Below are 20,208 nucleotides of genomic sequence, written 5' to 3'. Positions count from 1 at the left end.
GGTGCTTTAGGGGTGAAGCTCAGACCCTACCGACACTTTTTGGGGCGGTGGGGACCGCCACCCCCCCCGTGCCGAGGGGCTGGACCCCCCGGTGGGGTGGGGTGGCCCGTGGGCGCGGTCGCCTCGCCCAGCCCAGCCCAGCGGGGGGGCTCCCAGCGCGGCCGGGCCGAGCCGGGCCGGGCCGGCGGGCTCCGGGGGACGCACCGCCCCGTCCCGCCCCGGGGCCGCCCCCGCCGCCGCAGCGCCCTCGCCCCTCCCCGCGGCGCGGCGGCCGGGCGGGCTGCGCAGCCGCCGGGGCGGTGGAGGCGGCCGGCGCCCCGCAGCCGCCGCTGTAGCCGGGCCCCGCCGCCGCCATGGCGCTGGTCACGCTGCAGCGCTCGCCGACCCCCAGCGCCGCCTCCTCGGCCAGCACCAGCGAGGTGAGCCGGGCCGGGCCGGGCCGGGCCGGGCCGCGGGGGGCAGAGCAGGCCCCGGCGGCGGGGGGACGGGGAGCGGGGCGGGGCGGGGCGGGACGCGGCGCCTCGGCTGGGCCCCGCGCATCGGCCGCGGCCCCCACGGCCCGCAAAGCTTCACGGCCCCGCGCAGGGCCACGGTCCCAGGCGGCGCCAGGCCCCTCACGGCCCCCAGCACCACGGCCCTGGCCCCTCGCAGGCCCTGGCCCCTCGCAGGCCCTGGCCCTTCGCAGCCCCCAGGCCCCCCCCAGCCCCTCCTGGCCCCAGCTCAGCCCCTTACAGGCCCCCGGCCATCTCAGCCCCTTCCCCTCACAGCCCCCCGATGCTGCCCAGCCCTGCCAGCCCCACTCTGCCTCAGCCTCCAGCCCCTTGATGCTGCCAGGCTGAACCAGACCCGGGACCATCCAGCCCTCTCCCCACTCTGCCCCGCTGCACACTGGCCGCCCCCTCCTCGCCCCCATGCAGCCCCATTTCCCTCATCGCTGTCCCCCACGTCAGCCCTTGCGGGCAGTAGCTCGGGCTAGCTGAACCCCGGGGCAGCCTGCTCCACTGTTCTCTGCCAGGTAAATCCCCGGGCAGCGTGCTGGGCCTGTCTTTGTGGAGCAGCTGTGCTTGCTGGCCCCGTGGCCCCATACGTTCTCCCTCCCTGACACCCCACAGCCGCCACCGCCTCCTGCGCCAGGATGCTCTGCTGTACCCCCTGCGTTACCCCTCTGTCCCTGTGCAGCCTGTGCTGCAACGGCACCGCCTTTCCCCGCACCCACTGTAGCTTCTGCCCCGCAGGAAGCTCACGCTCACCCTTCCCCAAGGCAGCCGCGGGCAGTTCCCCGCTGCCCGAGCAGCTCCCGTCCCGCTCCACCCCGTACCTGTGCGACGTCCCAGTGCCGCGCTGTCTGCTGCCACTGCTCACTGCAGCGCAGCCTGCACCATGCTGCTGCCCTCTCCTCCTCCTCGGCTCTGCTGCTCTGGAGCCGTGTACACGCCGCTTAACCTGCTGCCCCTATAATGCTGCACTCCGCATGCCCCTGCCCTGCTGGGACAGGCACCCTGTGTGTCCCAGCTCTGCTGCACGCCCCCTTCACTCTCGTACCCCAGAAATGCCTTCTCCTGCCTCTGCCCGGCCTTGGGCTTCTGTCTTCCCTCACCGCAGCTCCCATGTGCCATCCCAACACAGCTGCACCCTCCAATTTCTTTTTCTTCTTCCTTGTCCATCCCTTTTTTCCTCCTAACCCATGTCTTTTGTGACCCCCAAAGACAGGCCCAGTGTTTCCCTACATATTCCCTCTGCACCCCTCTCCCCCCCCCCCCCCCCCCTTTTATTTGGTGCTGGCTGCCCTTGGCTTTGTTCTGTCCCAGCTCCCGCCAGGTAAACAATCCTATTTGTCACCTGTCAGGTCCCTGTGACTCCCACGATTAGCCGGTCTGAGGCGGGGGAGGCAGGAGGAGGACAGTGCCACGGGGCTCACAGGTTCTCCCTCGCCCGGAGGGGCTGCAGGGGTTCCCTCTGCACGGCCCTCGCTGGAGACGTGACTCATCCCCTCCTTTCGCCGACTGTTTTGCCATAGATCTGTGTCGTGTGATTTGGGCTCCTGAGGCTGCAGGGACCCGGTGTTTGGACCGCGCTGTGTTCATTGAGAAACTTGGAGACAGGACTTGTGCTTTTCTGAGGATTTTTCCGAAGGAATTTTGTTGGGTTCTGGTTTAGACAGAGTCTTAAACGAGACCTAGTGGCCACCTGATTGACACAGATGTAAATGGGCTGTAACCCTGTTGCAGGCAGTGGAATTAGACTGGATTTAACTGGTGCAGGTGGGAGAGGAGTCAAAGCAGTATGCCCCTCGCCTTGCCATGTACATCTGCGTTAGGCATGGCATTGTGTAGGAGCTCTGTGTTCACTATTATTTTTTCAGTGGGGTGACCGTACGAGTCTCCTTTTCCCTCTTGAAAATGTTGCCCCGAACTTGTCACCTGGTTTTGTCCATGCCAGGGCACTTCGGCCACTGATGTCCGTGGCTCAGGTGTGCTTCGGTGGCTCCCAGAGGAAGACATCAGCTCCCGTTCTGTTTGAATGGTCCCTTCTGGCATGAAATACCATAAAACTATAAACCTTCCTTTTCCAAATTAAGCATGTTTTTACAAAGTTATTTCAAAGAAAAATCCCATCAAAAAGTGCCAGCCTGCTCCCTGATCTTTTATGATCTTTCTTGCAAGAAAAATTAGGGCTCTTTGGGGCTTTTAGCCTATGTGAATAATTATTAGATTATTTTTTTTTTAATGGAAAATGATGACCATACGTCCTTGCTAATTGTGAGTATGCTGCTGCAGCCTCTCGTAACTCATGAGCCTGAAGGAATTTATAAAATGGATGCTGCCGCCTGCAAGAGGCTTGCTGCCGTGTTAACGTAGCGTGCCGTAAATTCTTAGGAGGAGAGAGTAGTTCATACACACTTGCAAACTTGCATGCATTTCTTAGGTCCGCTGCCCTCTCCCTTCCACACCACCTCCCACTCCATGCCAGGTCCTTCAGCCTGGCCGCACTCTGCACAGTCCCCGGGGAGGGATGCGGAGGTCTGGCCCCGGCGCTGGTGTCCGTGCCGTGGTGGGATCCGTGGTGCTGGCGGGCAGCTGCAGGTCCACGGCATCACATGCGTGGCACACCATAAAACCTGCCAGCTCGGAGGGATGCTCTAACCAAAACAAGGCAGAAGCACTCAGCATGGCAGACAGCAACTTTGTGGTCTGTCTGCCACGCTGACTGCTTCTGCCTTGTTTTGGTTTTACTGCAGCTTTTTAATAGAAAATACAGGGAGAGTTGACTTTGAAAGCAAGTCAGCTTCTGCAAAAGGTGAGCCCGCAGCAGATTCAGGGGCCGGCTCTGCTGCGGAGCCTCGGCTGACAACAGTCATGACTTCACAGTCACTTTTGTTTAAAAAGAAAAAAAGGTTTTCTGCCCCTTGTTGCTACGTGACAGACCCAAACAAACAGGAGGGTGACCTTACAAAGGCCAAAAACCTGCCAGACCTTCCCAGGGCTGGGGGGGATCTGCTGGCGGGGGGCACTGGGGCTCGGGGTGTTCCCGGGGCTCTGCCTGCTGCCACTGCACAGTGTAAACAGACTAAAAATAGCCATGGTATGTTTCTCGCCATCAGCTGCAGTCATTTGGGATGGGCTTTGTGTATCTCTTTTCCTCCAAATGGCTATATTTCTAATATCCGGCCTGTGAGGTTGCATTTGGGGTTTTTTTCCTGGCATTACTTGGTTCTCGCAGATTGTAAACAGAGCAGCTCCTGTGCGCTCTGGCCTCCCGAGTCTTAACTTGGCGGGGTGGGGAACAACCCAGGTCCTACACACACGCAAAACTTAAAGCTTGAACGCTTAACATGAAACTATTTGCTTATTTTTAACTTCTACAAAACCGCCTGGAAACGAGTAAGCCTTACGGTGGCCCTTATTTGATGTGGGTTTTAAGCAATGTTGGAGTAAGTAACAAAATGTTGGCTGAGTGTTAGCACTGATGGAGCATGATTTCTTAAAGGTTTGTGTCCCTCCAGCTTCATTAGGCGCTGGTGTGCGGTGTGTTGCAAGTTTGAAGGTTTTCCTGTTGCCGGGCGATCTGTAAGGTCCCCGCTTTGCTTCATGGGTCCAAACCATCTCCCCACCACCTTGCCCTCTGAGGGGATGCTCCTGGCCCTTTCTCTTCTGTCTGCTTACACAGGACCAAAGGAGGAGAATTATCTTTGAGCCTTTTTTTATTTTCGGTCAGCTCTGGATGCAATTAGCCCCAACTCTGTTTTTCTTTCATATGGAATTTTGTCCAGAGTCTAATAGAGAAGTTGAAGGAGGTGGCTGGAAAGCACAGCAATGTGAAAATGTTTCTCAGAAAATAGGCTTAAGTCAGCTAGCATGCTTCTGTTTTAAGGAGAGTAAATAAAGTGTACGGGCCAGTAATGTCACCTGAGCAGCCAGATTTGCTTCCAGGGGGGCTTTCTACCAGTGCCCGGTGAAAAAGCGGCCGTTTTAATACATGCCTGCCATCAAAGCAGTGTGTTTATCAGGAAGGCAGCAGACATAGGACTTGTTGATGACTGGACAACCAGGTGTGCATCGTCCTAGCCTCGGGACACGGCTTCTGCCAGCGCCCAGATGGAGGTGGCCTCGTTGGTGAGGTGGCAGCTCAGAGAGGGCAGAGGGGCCCTGCCGGTGTGTGCAGTGGAGCTGCACATCAGTGCCAGGTTGGGGTTCAGGTGCTGGAGTTTGGGGCAGTCCCAGCTGGGCAGTTTTGGCTGCATCCGCTGGAGGGCACTTGTGCTGTCGCTGCACACCCTGAATCACAGCATTAATTTGTGCCCAGCTCTTTGTTAGCAGCCTTTCACTGGGGACAGGTTCTGCCCTCACGTGTGGCGCTCAGTGGGAGCGATGTGTGCGCGCTCTGGGTGACATCGAGGTTGGCGATCTTCAAACCGATCTGCGCCCTAGGACCAGCTTGCAGGATTAGGATCTAATAGCTTTAAAATCCCCATGAGCCCCTTTGTCACCCGGCACTGGGTGCTGATGGCATATATGGCCAGGGAGTCTCACTTATCCCTGGCACCGGAAAGAAAACCCCCACGGAAAGCAACCACCCAAAACCTGTTATTGTAGGGATGGTTTTAAAAAGCGTGGGGATTTTTTAAAAGTTGTAGTATGGAAACAACCAGCATGTAACTTTCTCTGTGTCCTTCTTTTCTCCCCTCAGCTGGAGGTTGGCAGTGATGAAGAGCGTAAATTAAATGTGAGGTAAGCAGAGCTATTTGGCTCTAAACATCGTTTCCACTGTTTGTTAATTGTCTGCCATGTAGCTGAGTCTTGATCCCGCGCAGGACTCCAGCCTCGAGCGTGTACGCTTGCCTGGAGGGGATTGCATGCTCTGCAGAGAGCTAAACAGTGGGGATGCTCTCTCCCTTATCAGTTTAGTTTTGAGACGAGCGTTTAATGAACTGAAAGCATAAAAGAGGGTTTGTGGGGGTTTTTTCCCTGGTGGAAAGAGACTAGAAAATTGCTCGTCAACTCTGGCCACGGCATTTAACTGTTATCGCAGCATCTCTGTCTCTGCTGCTGCTCTCTGAGGTTGGGGCTCTGGGTCGGGAAGCGGGGTACGCTCCTAGGGTGGGTAGGGGAGAGCTCTGCTCGTTCCTGGGTATTAACCATCAGGAATTTGACTCCTTTGGTATTGGGGTTGTGTAGAGCCACTTTCTTCACGTCAGGGGGAGGAAAGGGCTGAGATACCCTGCTGGAGAAGAGAAAGGCTTCTCTTGCTGACATTGTGCAGAGATCAGAAGTAGTAATGATAAAGCTAGTTTGGTGGGACCCTGGCCTAACGGGGCTCTGAGTGATTATGTGGATTGTTCACTCTAAACCCAGCTGTTGCAGACAGCTCTTACCCTCTAACCTGTAAACTGCAATCCGCGAGATAAAGTGTAAAAACACAGCAGTGGTTCAGCAGGCTCGGTCTCTTCTCCTTGTTACTACTTTCTACTTTAATTATCCTGGTTTCAGGTAAAAGCAAAGCCACTCATGCTGCTGCTTGGAGTTCGATCTTGTTGTTTCCACCCCATTTTATGCTTTGAGACCTACTGTTGCAGAGAGATAAAACCGAGACACTGGTGGCAGTGGGTTTTCTGTCGCAGTCTGATGGACTGAGGCTAGGACAAAGTGGAGTTGATTTGAAGTCTGGTTAACCTTGTGGTTTTGGGAGCAGCAGGAGGATGTTAGGGTATAGACGGTCTTTACCCTGCAAGTGAAGTCAGAGAGCAGAAGAGCAAAGTTGCTCCTTTACAGAGTAGGAAAGTGTCAGGCCTTGCCATTTCTATTTCCCGGGGATGATTTGTCGTGGCTGCAGCCTGTCTGGGAAGCCTGGCGTTCGGTAGCTGTCCTGCTTGCATGCACGCGGGTCAGAAATGTATGTTTGGTTGCTGTGTGGTCTCCTGAGTATGGGCATTTAATGGCAGTCTGTAATGTCATTTGTTAGCTTATTTTCTGGAGAATGTATTTTGTATCGGTTAAAGCAAAATTCGTGATTCCTGGTTCTGCTCCCAGCTTGGTTGTGGGCTTATTGTACAATTCAAGGCTCAAGCAGGAACCTGCTGAAGTCATGAATAGCAACGCATCCTTAATTCTTGTGCTTTTTCCCATGTTGTATTAAATAGTAACACTTAACCAAGCAGTATGATAGCCTCTTTTGTGTATATGGTTCTTGTGCTGAAGGAGGAAATACAGCTTTATCCCTCTTCATTACAAATGAACTCAATTACAATGTACAGATGAATCATTGGGAGATCATTGGTTTTGTGCCTACTTTTGGTCTGTCTGGCCTTTTTTTGCAAGCCAGGCATGTGCATCCATCACTGACCAGAGCAATCGTGGGGGTAGATGCAGTGAGACTGCGCTTAAAGGCTGATACTTTTCTACTGGTGGTTGAAAAATGCTGCAGCACTGACTTTAGATACCGAGATCCCAAAGGCTTTCTCTGTCCTTCGGTCTCTTGGGGCTGCTCTTCCGTATACGATTTTCAGGATAAGAATCTGGTAGTTAAATCACTAGATAGACCTCGAGAATAGGCTCTTGTGCAGAGCCTTTGCTGTACTCAGGGGGAAACACTGCTAAGGACTGAAGAAAACGTGTGGCCCTAGTGTGGACATAGCATAGATGATAAATGAAGCTCCTCTCGCGGGGAGGTGGGTAGATCCTGTCCCCTTCCTGCTGGCACCTGCTCCGGATCAATTTGCTGAGACTTTACCTGGTGCCCATGGGGTGGCAGAATTGTTCAACTTCATTGTGCTGCTTCTCCAACAGTTGAGTTCAGGTCTCCTCTGAAAAAAACGCAGGAACGGGCTATGATGATATTTGTGAATCTTTAAATCCTGGTCTAGCCTTGGTGGAGACTTCGGTGACAGCTGTGCTTTGTCACATGTGCCCTGAGTGCAGGGGTCGGCAGTCCAGCGCCTGACTTTGCAGACCTCAAGGATCCTAATGGTTAAAAAAAGGAAGGGTTGTTGGAAACAAGACCCCATCTTGCTGCCAGCTCAAACTGCATTTCATCGATACAGTATGGATGTGCTATTACACATTTATGACATAACTTACTCATCTGCTTGCTGAACAGATTATTTTCATTCATTCCAAAAAATTCCAGGATTTTCATCCGGGAGTGCATAGTTGGATCTGGTTATGTGAGCTATCTGATTTTTTTTCTTGGAGGAATGGGTCTGTATCATGGTTTTATAACCAGCTGCATGTCTTGCTGCTCTCTGGTCTAAGAGCAGCAGACCTTTCTTATGGTTTCTGTCATTCCAAAATGTTTTTCTTTCTGTTTTCTCCCTGAAACAGTTTCTACCTTAAAATAGACTGAGGGGACATGTTCTAGGTTCAGCTTTTCTTTCAAAGATATTGTTGCTATCTGCATTTTCTTAGACATTAATGCGCTTTAAAGTCTTCCTTTTCTCTCACTTTCCAAAAATTTTGCAGAAGCCTCGATAAGGTAACATCCACACTGTTTCCAGCAGACAGCCAGGAGTTCATTTTGCTCCCCAGTGGGTAAGATTCATAGCAGAGGAAAAAGTAAGAGCACAGACTCAGATCTGACAGCCCAGTCGGGCTCGGCGCAGCTGGTGCAGACAAAAGCTTGCATGTCTGATTCTCTGTGTTATCTGTGTCTGCTGAAATCTTCCTTCCTGAGTGCTGATCAGCCATGGGATGTTGTGGCTTGATCCCCTTTTTTCCCTAATGATGCAGCGCACCCACAGGACCTTGAGACATCTCGCCCAAATCTTAATAAAACTGCTGGCACGGTTACGTCAAGTCCATGGGAGTATGCATTAGCTTAGAGTTAAGCACAACCTTAAGTTTTAAAAGATCAGGGTCCACTGAGTTCAATGTGAGCCTTGTGTGCATGGTGCCTGCCACCTTATCGCAGAGCCACGTCGTGCTCTTTTAGCTCAGAGCAACCTCAGAGAAGATGATATTGGGTGCGGGGGAGACTGAGAGCAGAGCTGTGCTCTTTTCAAGCAGACTGCTCTGGGAGAATGGGGTATGTGCAATTTTTCCTACACTGCTTTTTGGTGCAACCTGATTGACTTTCATCACTCACTGCTGGTTGGCTCTCTAGCACCAAGTCAAAGGAGACGTTTTACAAAGCCAGCCGTGTTGTGAGTGTTGGCTGTTTCTCAGATGTGGTTGGCAAATGCAGCAAGATAATCACTGGTTTTAATTACAAACACAAGTAAGTTTGTTTAGCCAGTCATTCTGTAATCTTTGCCATTATTGGCTTTCCAGTCGCAATCTGAATGCGGTCAGAAACAGGGCTGGGTGAGTGTTTTCGGGCACCTTCTGCAGGGAGATGGAGGCTGAACTGCTGCAGGAGGGCCTGGGAGTTAGTTGTCTCCAGCCTCTGATCAAGCCTGAAGATTGTTATGGAAAGAACTGTTCTTGTTTGGCACCACTAAACCCAGTTTTAAGAGCTGGCAAGAGCAGCTGTGGGAGGTAAAGGTTTTCAGGATTGGGCTTGTATGCATTTGCAGAGTCTTTTAATGGCATGCACTGCTCTGCTGCTTCTACGTGCTGCATGGCCACAGCCGAGTGTGAAGTGGAGACCCTGCGTTGAGAGTGCTGCCTGGAGCATCCAGTGTCCTGCTGAACAGAGAACTGGTAGAGGAAGGAGAGGAGACTGGGGGTCTTCCTCTCTTTGCTGATGCTATCCTGTGTACCTCGCCAAGTTACTTCATGTTCCCGAGGCCCTTTCTCCCGTCTGCAGCCTGGCAGATGACTCATCTTCTGAGTCTTCATCTTCAGCTCATCTTCTGAAACACTCAGAGTAAAGTGTTAGGTCTGTTCGGTTTTATTCAGCATTAAAACCTTTCAGCTGTAAGAGTCATACGGCTTTTGAGCTCTGAGGAACCTACGGCTGTTTGTGATGGGTAGAAGGCACCACGTCCCCCTTGCTTTCCACCTCACTTACTCGACTTTGTGTTTTTTCATGATTACCTGGTTGGGAACGAACATGCTCCACCACGCTGGTTTGATAACCAGCTCTACAGTTCCTTTAGTTACTGCTTTTTTGTTGTAGTTTAATGAAGTAAAGTAATTTTCTCTTTTGAAGGTAGCGGAGTTACACTGGGCATTGGTTTGACTTGGTTTTGCGTTTGCTGCAGGAATTAGGTGGAGCCCTCAGGTTGATGAAAACTCCCTTTGCAGCTCAGTGATCAACAGGAGGAATAATTGCTGCAGACAAACTCTTTACGGAGCATCATCCTGGCTGGCACGCGCCAGAGGACTCGTTATAAGGAGGCTGTTTGGTTAAAATCACTGTAATAAACCAGATTCCTCACTGGCGCTGCAGCTGGCCTCTTAGTATGGAAACTCGAAGAGCGAATGCAACTCCAGCCTGCTGTTCAGGCTCTTCTCCATGCAGCTGCGTGTTTGCTCTGCACAGCTCAGCTCTCCTTCTGTGCTGCACTGACTGCCCACCACAGCTGGGGATGTTTATACGTTATACTTTATTGTATGTTATATTTTAATGCACCAAAAATTATTTATTAACACCTGGATCTTTAACTTTTTTAGGGATTTACGATCATGTTTTGCTGGAGGCAACATTGAGTGAGTGGCTTGTACCCGCAGCTTTGAGTGGCCATGTTCATGGTACTGGGAAGGTGCTCGGGGCTGGGGGTACACCGGGGCAGCTGTCTTGAGGATTTATTTGTGGGGACAGCAGCTCATTACATACTTGATAAGTCCTGCTCGCTGCAGTGTTTATTGTCTCCCAGTTATTTGGTGGGAGATCTTGGGGCAGAAGTTGCTGACTTTATTAACTGTTCAAAACAGGACGCTGAATCACATCCTGGCAAGGCTGCAGCATCCTGCCTTAGCGTGCTCCATACAATGGGGAGGCAAATTCACAGGCTCGTGACCCTCGGTAACTTTCTGGCCCGTAGGTGTGGCCATGGAAGCTGATGGAGATATAATTAGGCCTTTACATTTTGTGGTGGCTTGTGTGGGGACGTTCAAAGACCGTGGAGCCGAGGAAGCATGCACTTATTTGACACTTATTTAAGATCTGGCCTTTCCAGGAAACTTGCTGACTTGAAGTTGAGCAACGTGAGGAGTTTACTTGGATGTAGGTAGAGTAACAGCAGGAGGCCTGCCAGTTTGAAGATGTGGTGATCAGACCCTTTTCGGAATTGTCTATAAATCTTCTTTTTTTTTTTTCTTGGGGGTTTTTTTTTTCTTTTTTTCCATGAAACCTCAGCAGTTTGGCAAAAACCAAAACAACTGGCCCTGTTATCAGAGGTACTGGCTTTGCACTGAACATTTTTTTTTCTGTAAAAGGCCAGCGTGGTTACTGTTTACTTAGGTGTTAGAGCCGGGTCGGAAAAATATTTTGGTTCCAAATGCCTCTTGATTTTTAAATACCTTAATCTTTGATAATCGGTTGCCAAGATCTGTGAGTCAGGGATTTCTCATACAAATCAGAGCTGTGGTCTGCCTGACAAGTGCTCTTAAGATGTTTTTGGAGAATGTGAAATGAACAGAACACCTTCATAGGCATAGCTTTACTTTCAATGAAGAGAGTGTTGTTTTCTATTTCCCAAACATTTACGCATCCCTCTGCAGCGTTTGAATCCCTGATGCACAATCACTTTACTGCTACACAAAAAAAATCAGAAAGCAAAATAAGCCAAAAATAAGTCCAGCCTCAGATGGATTGGGATGCAAACTGCATCCGTTAGTTGTTTAGGTTTATCTAAGATCAGAAGGACTCTTCTCTGCAGAGCTTGCCTTCCCTCTCTGAAAGTTTGAGTTGCAGTCCAGGCAGAAGTCAACGGTGTTGAGCCTGTGCAGCCCAGGCAGATCTGCATCAGCTCTCCGTAACGTAAGGTATGAACGTCCATAACCAGGGCGTGAACTGGCAGTGGTTAACGGCTTTGCCAGAGCTGCTTGTGTGCATAGACGTCTTCCCCTTGCAGCCAGTGCAAAGGTTTATCTTTTGCCACAAAAGAGGTAGGTTTCCCTGCGCCCTTCCTGGGGCAGGAGCAGGAACACAAACCACGCCTGCGGAGCAGCCGGTGTGCTGTGTGTTCGTACCCACCTCACTGGTCCTCACCACTGGTATGTCAAGGTATTGCCCATTGCACCAAACTCTCCCCAGAGTCCCAGTACTGACGTAACATTTGTTGTAGGACCCGGAGCCTGTGCCTGATGCTCATCTCGCTAGCACAGAGACCCTGTGCAGAGGGACTCGCCGAACTGACAAACCTGCCAAAACCACACCAGCTCACCTCTGTTTCTCAAAGAAATCCTTGCTGCAAGAATCGCTGGCGAAGGCAGCTGCTGGGGGAATCTGTGGCGGTGTGCTGCTGACCGCTGGGCAGAAAACCTCTGGGGCTTAACATCAGGGGCCAAGGCATCCAGAAATGTAGGGAACGGGACAAAATGTCCCTTTCAGATTTTCCGGAAAGCTGCCAGGTTGCTTGTTTGCCCTGTCTGCCATCCAAACGGTCACGTCCAACACTCACATCCCTGCGGAGACCGCTGCCTGTGGGGCTGCTTGCAGCGTGCCTGTGTGTGGGCATCTCCCTCCCAGCCCTGTAAAACTTCTTGGACTACAGATGTCTGCTTCTCTCTGCAACACCGATTCTGCTTGTAAAAGATGGGTTTGAAGTGGAGGGGAAAAAGAAGGATGATCCTGAGGTTTTTACCAACACTTTTCTGTCTTGAGGTAGCTTTGCCCCTGGCTGGCAGTCTCCTAATTTCTGGGGTACACCTCCTCCCCATGGGGTGCTGCCTGCATACCCTTGGGGGAGCTGGGAAGGCAGGCTGCGGTCTAGCTAAACACTAGAGGGGATGTCAGGGTTGAGCTAGAACTATTCTCGCTCTGCTTTTACCCCACATGATCTGTCTAGATTTATTTTATTTTATTTTTACGCATTACTGATGTGTCAAGTACTCCCTGGTCTCTGCTGCCTTTTTTGGAGTCATTCTGAAACCCAGCAGCTAAGTTATTTTTTGGGTTGCTGTGCCACCGCTGACTGTAGGGTTCTCAGTCGTGCTTCCTATGCTGTTGTCTGTGTCCTGGCTGACCTTCGCGCACGTTGCTTGGAAGCTGCTTTCTTAATCCTTGAAACTGTAATTCACCTTCCTTTTCTTTTCCAGTGGCGCCGTTGGAGAGTTTCCACTTGTTTCTCTGGCCTGTCTCCGGGAGACACCGCTGAGTGGGTGAAGTGGGGTGACTTAATAAAATAGTTTAAAGGATTAAAACAATGAGTTGATGGGAGGAATGCAGGAGGATCGGCCGATGTGCCGACAGCTCGGCTGGGGAGGAGGATGGGAGCAGGATCGGCTCCTGCCTGGGAGTGCAGACGGGAGGCTCTGCCTTTGAAGTGCCCTCCATGGCAGGAGTCTGGAGGCTGGCATTGTCCCACCTCTCCTTTAGCTTGGACCACGGCTCCGAGACACCTCCCTGTCGCTCCCGGGCTTGTGGTCTGTCCTCCTCCCTACCTGTGGTCACGGAACAACTATGGCAATAACGTGGCAACAACAACATCCAAAAAAGTGACTTGTAGAAAAACACAGGGTGTCTTCTGGGCCTTTTAGTGTAGGGGAAGAAGGGAGCCAGTGTTTTGGGAATAGCCAGCTTCCCTCAGACCACCAGGATGCTGCCTGGCAGAGGGTGCACTAGGCTGGAAAACAGCATTGCTGCTAATGCTGGGACCTCTGTATATGCCTCTCGCGCTTCCCTGTGCCAGCTGCCACCTTCCCTAGCCTTGCTCTTTGAGTCTGTGAGTCTGGGCAAGCGTGAGCCACTCCGTGTAGCTGTATGGAGAAGCATTGCTCAGCCCTCGCCGCAGGGTGGGGGGTCGTGGGGCTGCTGCAGAGGGCTGGGGTCAGTCCCCGGGTGCACGTTGGGGACACAGATGCTGGGAGCCTCTGTAGGGTTAATACTCACCTCCTAAGAGTGAGAGAGAGGTTTCTTTATAGCAGCTGAATGGGCTGTCGTGCAGGCTGAGGTTTGGAGAGGTTCTGGCCCCAGCCTCCTGAGGCAGTGGCTATCACAAAAATGATATCATGTTTCAGTGGGAATCTCAGAAATGCTCGTTCTGATTCAAACCGTTAGTTCCAAGCGCATCGCATAGCTGGGTGATGCTGTGATCAGCCTTGTGCCTTTTTGAACTCTGCGATTAATAGGATGAGCAAAAATGATTTCTTTTTCCTTGTGAAACAATCTCTTATTTTATTTGGCTTTTCACCATCCAAGTACTAGGGATTCCTAGAATTTTCTCTTTCCTGGCTGTTTGGGAGCTGTTCTGCTAACTTATTTTGCACAAGTCTGCTGGAACGGGGGAGCAATCCTGCTAATTTGTTTGCTTCTCTCTTCCTGCCCTTTCTCTTGGACGGTTTATCCGAGCTGCTCCTGCATTGCCTGCAGGCACAGCCCGGGTCGTGCTCTGCCCTTGGAGCTGTGTGCCCCCCCAGTGTGGGGTACGCACGGCTGACCCGGTTCGGCTCCGTGCGGAGCTGGGGCGATCGCTGCCCAAGCCCGATGCATCGCTCACCCGGTGCGCAGGAGCGGCTGGAGGCACATCATCAGCAGTCTATTTATGTTAGGAAATTAGCTTTTGTGGGCTTCATGACTGATTTCATTTTTTTCTTTTTCCTCTTTGTGCTCGAGGAGCGTTTGTATCTGGTGCTGTGAATGGCCCGCAGTGTCTCAAACCCCTCTTAGCATTCTTGCGCTGTGGATGTGGCCCACGCCTTTCAGCCGAACAATACATGTTCAGACTCCCCTTTTGTTGCTGCACTGCTAAAAACACGAGGGCGAAGCCTGCCGGGTCTTCCTGCCTGCCTGACCATCTCGCTCCCCTTTGAAATAGATGGGGGGATGTTTGCCCCCGCGGGGAGGCACTACAAGACACCCCCCCGGCCCTCAGCAGGGGCTGCTGCCTGGCCCCCTTGCAGGCTAACTTCTGCCACTGCATGATGGTGCCCTGGCTGCGTCTGAGGAAAGGGAGATGTTCTCCATGTGTCTGAAGGAACATCAGACCTTGCTGTGGTTCACAGCTTACATTTTGGGTTTCTTCTTGGGGTGACTTGTTTTCAGGTCAGGAAGTCTGAGAAGTGATGACTCTTTATAGCCCATCAAAGCTGCACCCTAATTTTTTTTTTTTTTGTAATAAAATAGCATTTCAGAAGACAAACATTTCTAAAAGTTGCCCAGAAGGTAGCTGCCTCTGCCTGAGATGCGTCACAGAGATTTCGGTACAGGTAGAGCACTGCAATCCAAGCGATGCTGGCAGCTCTTGCCAACTTTAGCAGGTGTATTGGGCACCTGCAGTTCTGATCACAGGTCAGTTTATCAGTATATCACAAAGTCTATGCAGGTATGCAATAGCACTTTGTTTTAAAACAGCATTGCACGTGTTGAAACTGGGTCTTTCCTGGTCCTGCTGCATGGGAAGCGCTCTGCTCGTCCCTCTGCACGGCAGCCCACTCCGTGTTGAGTTAAGCAGGGATGGTTGTGGCGATATTCTTGGCTATATTTGTAAAGGTGATTCCTTTACGATTCATTTAATCTTTCTGTGGCACTGGACTCTGCGTGACTGGTGTGTGACACAGAGCAAAGGCCACTTGGAAACACACAAAGTACTTTTTAAAAAAAGCATGAGAAATGACTTGCTGCTGCTGTTGAAGCTCCCATTTCTGTTTCTCAGGTTGTACGGTAGCATGTGAGCAAGTAGCTTTGAAGTTCATTTTTTCCCTGGCGCTGTTTTGTGTTGCTCAGACCCCTTCTGAAGGCCCTTTTCTCGGTCAGGAAGTGTTATCTGATGTGCCTCCTATCAAGCCATAGCAAGCAGTCAGTGTGCTTTAATTGTCGGCTTGGCTTGGGAAGCAGGGGCCGTGCAGCTGCAGCCTTGTCTTCCTGCTATTTCTCTTCCCGCATCTTCCTTTCTATTTGATGTGCTCGTTTCCAGTTTAGTTTATGTTGCTATTTCGGTATGACTGTGTGACGGCCCTCTGGCTCGCTGCAGCGGTGCCCTGTCTTTAAATCCACCTTCTGGCACGGCGAGGGCCTGGCCGGCCTGCGGGAGCATCCGAGGGGACTGGCTCGGTCCCCGAGCTGTGGCACCGTGGCAGAAAGGGGCACCGGGGAGGCCCCTCTCCAGGGCTGCGTTTTGTGTTCTTGCTTAATTGCCTTGAGGTGGCTGGGCTTCTTCCAGACTGGGCAGAAAACAGGGGGGAAGAAAAGGGGAAAAAAATCAGTGCTCTTCCTCCTTATCAAAGGGGCTGTGGAAGAGGGAAGTGTGTTTAATTTTGTGGAGCTTGGGAGGCCTGTTTTTTCCTCACCTTATCAGTTTGGAAACGTTTTGAGCAGAAGATGCCATAAAACCCAAGGAGCTGGGAGGCACTACCATGTTCATGCCTTCATAAAATTGTGACCAATTTTGAGAGAAGCGAATATTGCGCTTTTTTTTTTTTCTTTTTTTTTTGCCTAAAACACAGACCTGGTTGCAGGAGGGCAACTCCTCTGGGCACGGGGAGAGTTCTGCATGCAGTGGGTAGGAAGGGCAGGACAAGCGTGCCTGTTCTAACCATGGCGTTGATGGATGCTTGGGCGAGGGGGTGTTCGGCTCCAACGCTGCTGTCTGGGCAGTCTGCTGTCAGATGAGCCCAGAGGCCATCGCTGTCCCCTGAGCGCTCTGGCTCAGCCCTGATGGATAGAGATGACCTTCTCTGCCCCTGCACCGCACGTACGTTTTGTTCCATTAATGAGGGGGAAATTAAGAAGCCTAATTTGACAGAGATTTAGTGCCCGGAGAGCATGATGGTGTGGCCCTGTGTCTGGGCAAGGCTTCATTGCAGGACTTTTCTGGAACATGGAGCTCTGTGCCTGAGCTGTACAAGCAGACGACAGGTCAACAACGTGGGAGTTGCTCAGGATAAAAGGCTAAAGAGAAACAGAGAAAGCTTCGGGTGGGAGCAGATACCTTGAAAGGACATCTGGAATACTCTCTCTTTGGGAGAGGAGGATATAACTTCAGTGTAACAGCCAGGCAGTTAGCTGAAGCAAGCTTTGACCCATCAGGTGCATGTGCTTCGGTCCTCTGGTGGTGCTGGGCTGCTCCAGAGGACAGCCTGTGCCCGGGTGTGCGAGGAGCAGCTCCTCTCTCTGCTCCCTGCCCTCAGACCTGCCTCTGGCTGGATTGCGGGGCTGTCCGTATCCCCGAGGAAAATGCAAAGCAAAGCCAGGCAGAGTGGAAGTCTGCTCTTGTGAACTCAGCACTAAAATATGCTCTAAGAGTAGAGCTGTAAGCAAGCGGATCTGAACAGCACTTGCACTAAATGGGCTTCTCGGTTGTGATCAACGGCAAACACAAAGATAACACGTTCATTACGGCTCCAGAAATACCGAGGGTCGTTGCAGGTGTGGTGATAAGCCAGGCTCCTTGGGCGTCCCGTGCACCAAGCGATCCTGCGGCAGTTCTGGGAGCAGCAGGGATACCCGGCCAGATGCAAACTCTGATGTTTCTGTGTTCTGCCTCTTTTAGCTAGATACTATTTTTTAATTCTTAGACTAGCAAGAGACTGCTGAATCAACCTCAGGCTTGGCTGTGTCTTCCCAGGGAAAGTGGTTTTCTCTCTACTAACTTCTGTGTATGGATATTTATTTTGAGATGAGTTATGTAGCTATAAGATATATTAATAGAGTGTTTTCTTGTATCCTCCAAGATGATTACGTCTTATGTGAGATTTCCCATTAAAGCAGGGAACTCAAATACCCGAGGCATACAAGGTTTCTTCCTGGGACACACCACAGCCTGAGCCACAATGGCAAATCAAGCTGCTTAGGGAAAATTGTTCTGTGACTGGCAGCTGGCTTCCAGCTCGCTCTGTCTGTTCAGTAACACGAGCAGCTCTGTCTCTTGTTACGAAACCCAGTATTTTTAACAGATTGCTTATTGGCATTTGTGGACCCGGGGGGCGGCATTTTGTAATGATTAAAAGGCACTGCCTATTGTGTTCTTAAGCAACTTGAAATGTAATTGATGTGTGTTGCAGCCACGCTCTTCTGGAGCTTTCCCAACGGGGAAGAAATATTTCCTTTTCAAGTTGAGCAGCACGGAGCCAACGGATGGAGCAAGGGACAGTGAAGCAGGAGACGCTGGAGCCTGCTCTCAGCAGTGCTGTGGCCGTTAAGCACCCTTTCCTTGCCACCCTCCGGGTGCCATCCCTCTGGGTGCAGAAGGGCCCCTGCTTTACGGTCAGCAAAGCACCATAACTGTCTGTACCCTCCCGCTGACACCCTCTGCATTTCCCAGATGCTTGTAAGCATGGGGTTTTACCCCCCTTAGCGGGTAAATGCCATTAGTTTGGTAAGCTGAGGTTATGGAGTGGAAAGGGGACTGGTCTGCAGCTGTACCGGAGCACTAGGGAGCACCAGGGTTCCGGGGCTGTGACAAAACCTGAGGGCTCTGCATTTATTTGAGAACCTGAAGTGACTCCTGTAAAGTAGCTGTGCTGGTCAGGATTCCTGGAAGGGCATCCAGGGAATGGGTGGTTTCTGTTGTGCGTGCCAGTCGGGCCGGGTAAAAATTGGACAGAAAGCTGCTTCTCCCCCTGGTTAGGCTGGTGGTACTGGTGAGACGCGAGCGTGTGGTTATGGTTTATGCCTAGAGAAGGGATTAGTCAGGAGTCTGTAAGAAACAAGCCTTCAGTGAATTTGATTATAGCCAGCCACTAACAAATAAATACCAAGCCACCTGAAAGACTTTCTTGTTCAGTTGTAGCTCAGTTACTCGTGAGTCGCTCCGAAAATCGAACTGTGGTAGCTGTACAGTAAGCGAAGAAGCATTTGAATTTGACAGCTAATGCCTTTGTCATACGTATGTTACAGTGGTGGCACGCAGTGTTTTAACTGTAAAGAAACAAACAGGCATCAGTCAATACAATACAATGCTTTTTATCTAGTCCCATCCCAGGGAATATGGACTTTCCACAGCAACGGGCTGCTTTGCTTTGCGGTTGCTGATAGGCGCTGCGTTGCCTTCAGAGCATGCGGGAGGAAGCAAACAAACAAACAAGTCTGGAGGAGGGAAATGATTAGATGAGCCTCAGCTGTTTTTTTCCCCTCTTGAATGGCCCTCTTTCATCAGGATATGTTAGGACAAGTGCTTTTTCAAGCCAGGATATCAGTGGAAGACAGAGTGTTCTGTAAAAGTCATCCAGTTCCTGGGTAGCATCAACAGGCGCGATTTCTCTGCTCCGCACAGAATATACGGTCAACCTTTTCTTTTCCTTCTTTTCTTTTTGTTTTTATGGGTTTAGAAGCAAAAGGATGTGAGCTTTACAGCTAGTTATGAATCTTTTCGAATTTACTGACTTCTGTCTGACTCTTGGGCCAGCACAATGCTTCTGCTGTTCAAAGAAAACCAGTCCAAATTAGTATGTATAAGCCACTCGTTTTTATGCTGCTAACAAATGCTGCTTACTAGGGCATTTATCACTGCTGCCGAGGGTCAAAAGCTGGGGATGTTCTTTAATGATAGGATTTTTCTGTTCTTTAGGAGACTTTTTTTCAAAAGGCTGGAGTTTTAGTTGTTTACTGGAACTGCAGGATTTAAAAGGGTTTTTTAAAACTGGGTTGGAATATCATGCCTTGGCTTTTTCTCGCTTTTATTTTGTTAGCTGTCTTTTAGAGCAGTTGTACGAAGTGACTGAGAGCAGAGTGTTCCTAGGGCGGAGGTAGGGGACGGTGTTGGGTAATGTTGCTGTTTCCGTATGGTGAAAAATACGAGCTTTTGCGAAGAGGCGCTTGGATGTGTTACCTCCGTACGGCACCGTGCTGGTCGTATGGAAATGGGAGCTTATGTGGAAATCGGGGAGCACGGGTAGTGCTGGGGAGGTACGGGCAATCTGAGTCACGGCAAGCTGCGCTTTGTAAGGTTAGCGCGCAGTTTAGGAAACAAACATTTAAATTAAAAAAAGAAATCTTGCTCTCAACAGGTTCTTTGGCTTTGCTTTCCGGTTCATTTCCATGCAGATGAATACATGGTGGCAAAAATTTTGCTACGTGGGTTGTCCTTTTCCTGCAGTCGCTTTCTGCTCCTGCAGCGCAGCTTTCTCATTTGCCTGCAACTAGGAATATTCTGCCTTATTGTAAAAGATTTCCTGACCGCAAGAGAGGAGAACATCAGGCAAGACGAACCGTCAGAGCAGGAGTTACCGATGCCTTTGGGAGGGAGCTCTGTGTCTCTTCCAAGGTTTTTCCTGCTGTAGAAATTCCAGTCAGTACCTTATTAGGGATAAAAGAATATCCTTTGGGATCTTTTTTGACTTTCCCCAAGAAATATTTCCCAAAATTCTTGGGACAGGAATACTGTGAATTATCTCCTCGTGCGTTATCTAACCATTCCCTTCCTCTTGCTGAGAACAGAGATGAGTGTGCGTGAAGCTGGTATCTAGCTGAATATCCTATACATTGTGTTGGTGTGACTGCTTTTGTGTAACTTCTGGCCTCTTTTAACACTTTCCTGTGAGATCTGGTGTGGAAGGAAACAAGACTCTTCCTGGCTCACTTATGGAATGAACCAAATTCCCATTTGCAGAAATTCTTGCCGTTAGCTTGTGTGCCAGGCAGAGCAGAGCCGGTATTTTGGATCACAAGCAAACCCTGCGCAGCTCCTGTTCAGACACAACTTGCTAGCAAAGTGAGTGGTGAGTGCTAGAA

The 20,208-nt window shown here is 50.9% G+C and overlaps 1 protein-coding gene across 1 annotated transcript in view; it reads left to right on the top strand.

Annotated features, from left to right (window-relative positions):
* Positions 1 to 351: 351 nt before the first annotated feature.
* SSH1 (slingshot protein phosphatase 1) overlaps positions 352 to 20,208 on the top strand; it is a 42,077-nt gene continuing 22,220 nt past the window's right edge. The window contains exons 1-2 of the mRNA XM_076352658.1: positions 352 to 419; positions 5,188 to 5,228. Of these exons, the coding sequence (XP_076208773.1) occupies positions 354 to 419; positions 5,188 to 5,228 (107 nt within the window). The 5' untranslated portion in view covers positions 352 to 353. The remainder of the gene's footprint in view (positions 420 to 5,187; positions 5,229 to 20,208) is intronic.

Source organism: Aptenodytes patagonicus, chromosome 15 (assembly GCF_965638725.1).
Source record: "Aptenodytes patagonicus chromosome 15, bAptPat1.pri.cur, whole genome shotgun sequence".
NCBI classification, from domain to species: Eukaryota; Metazoa; Chordata; class Aves; order Sphenisciformes; family Spheniscidae; genus Aptenodytes; species Aptenodytes patagonicus.
The sequence above is the reverse complement of the archived record's forward strand: the minus strand, read 5'-3'. Positions and strand labels throughout refer to the sequence as shown.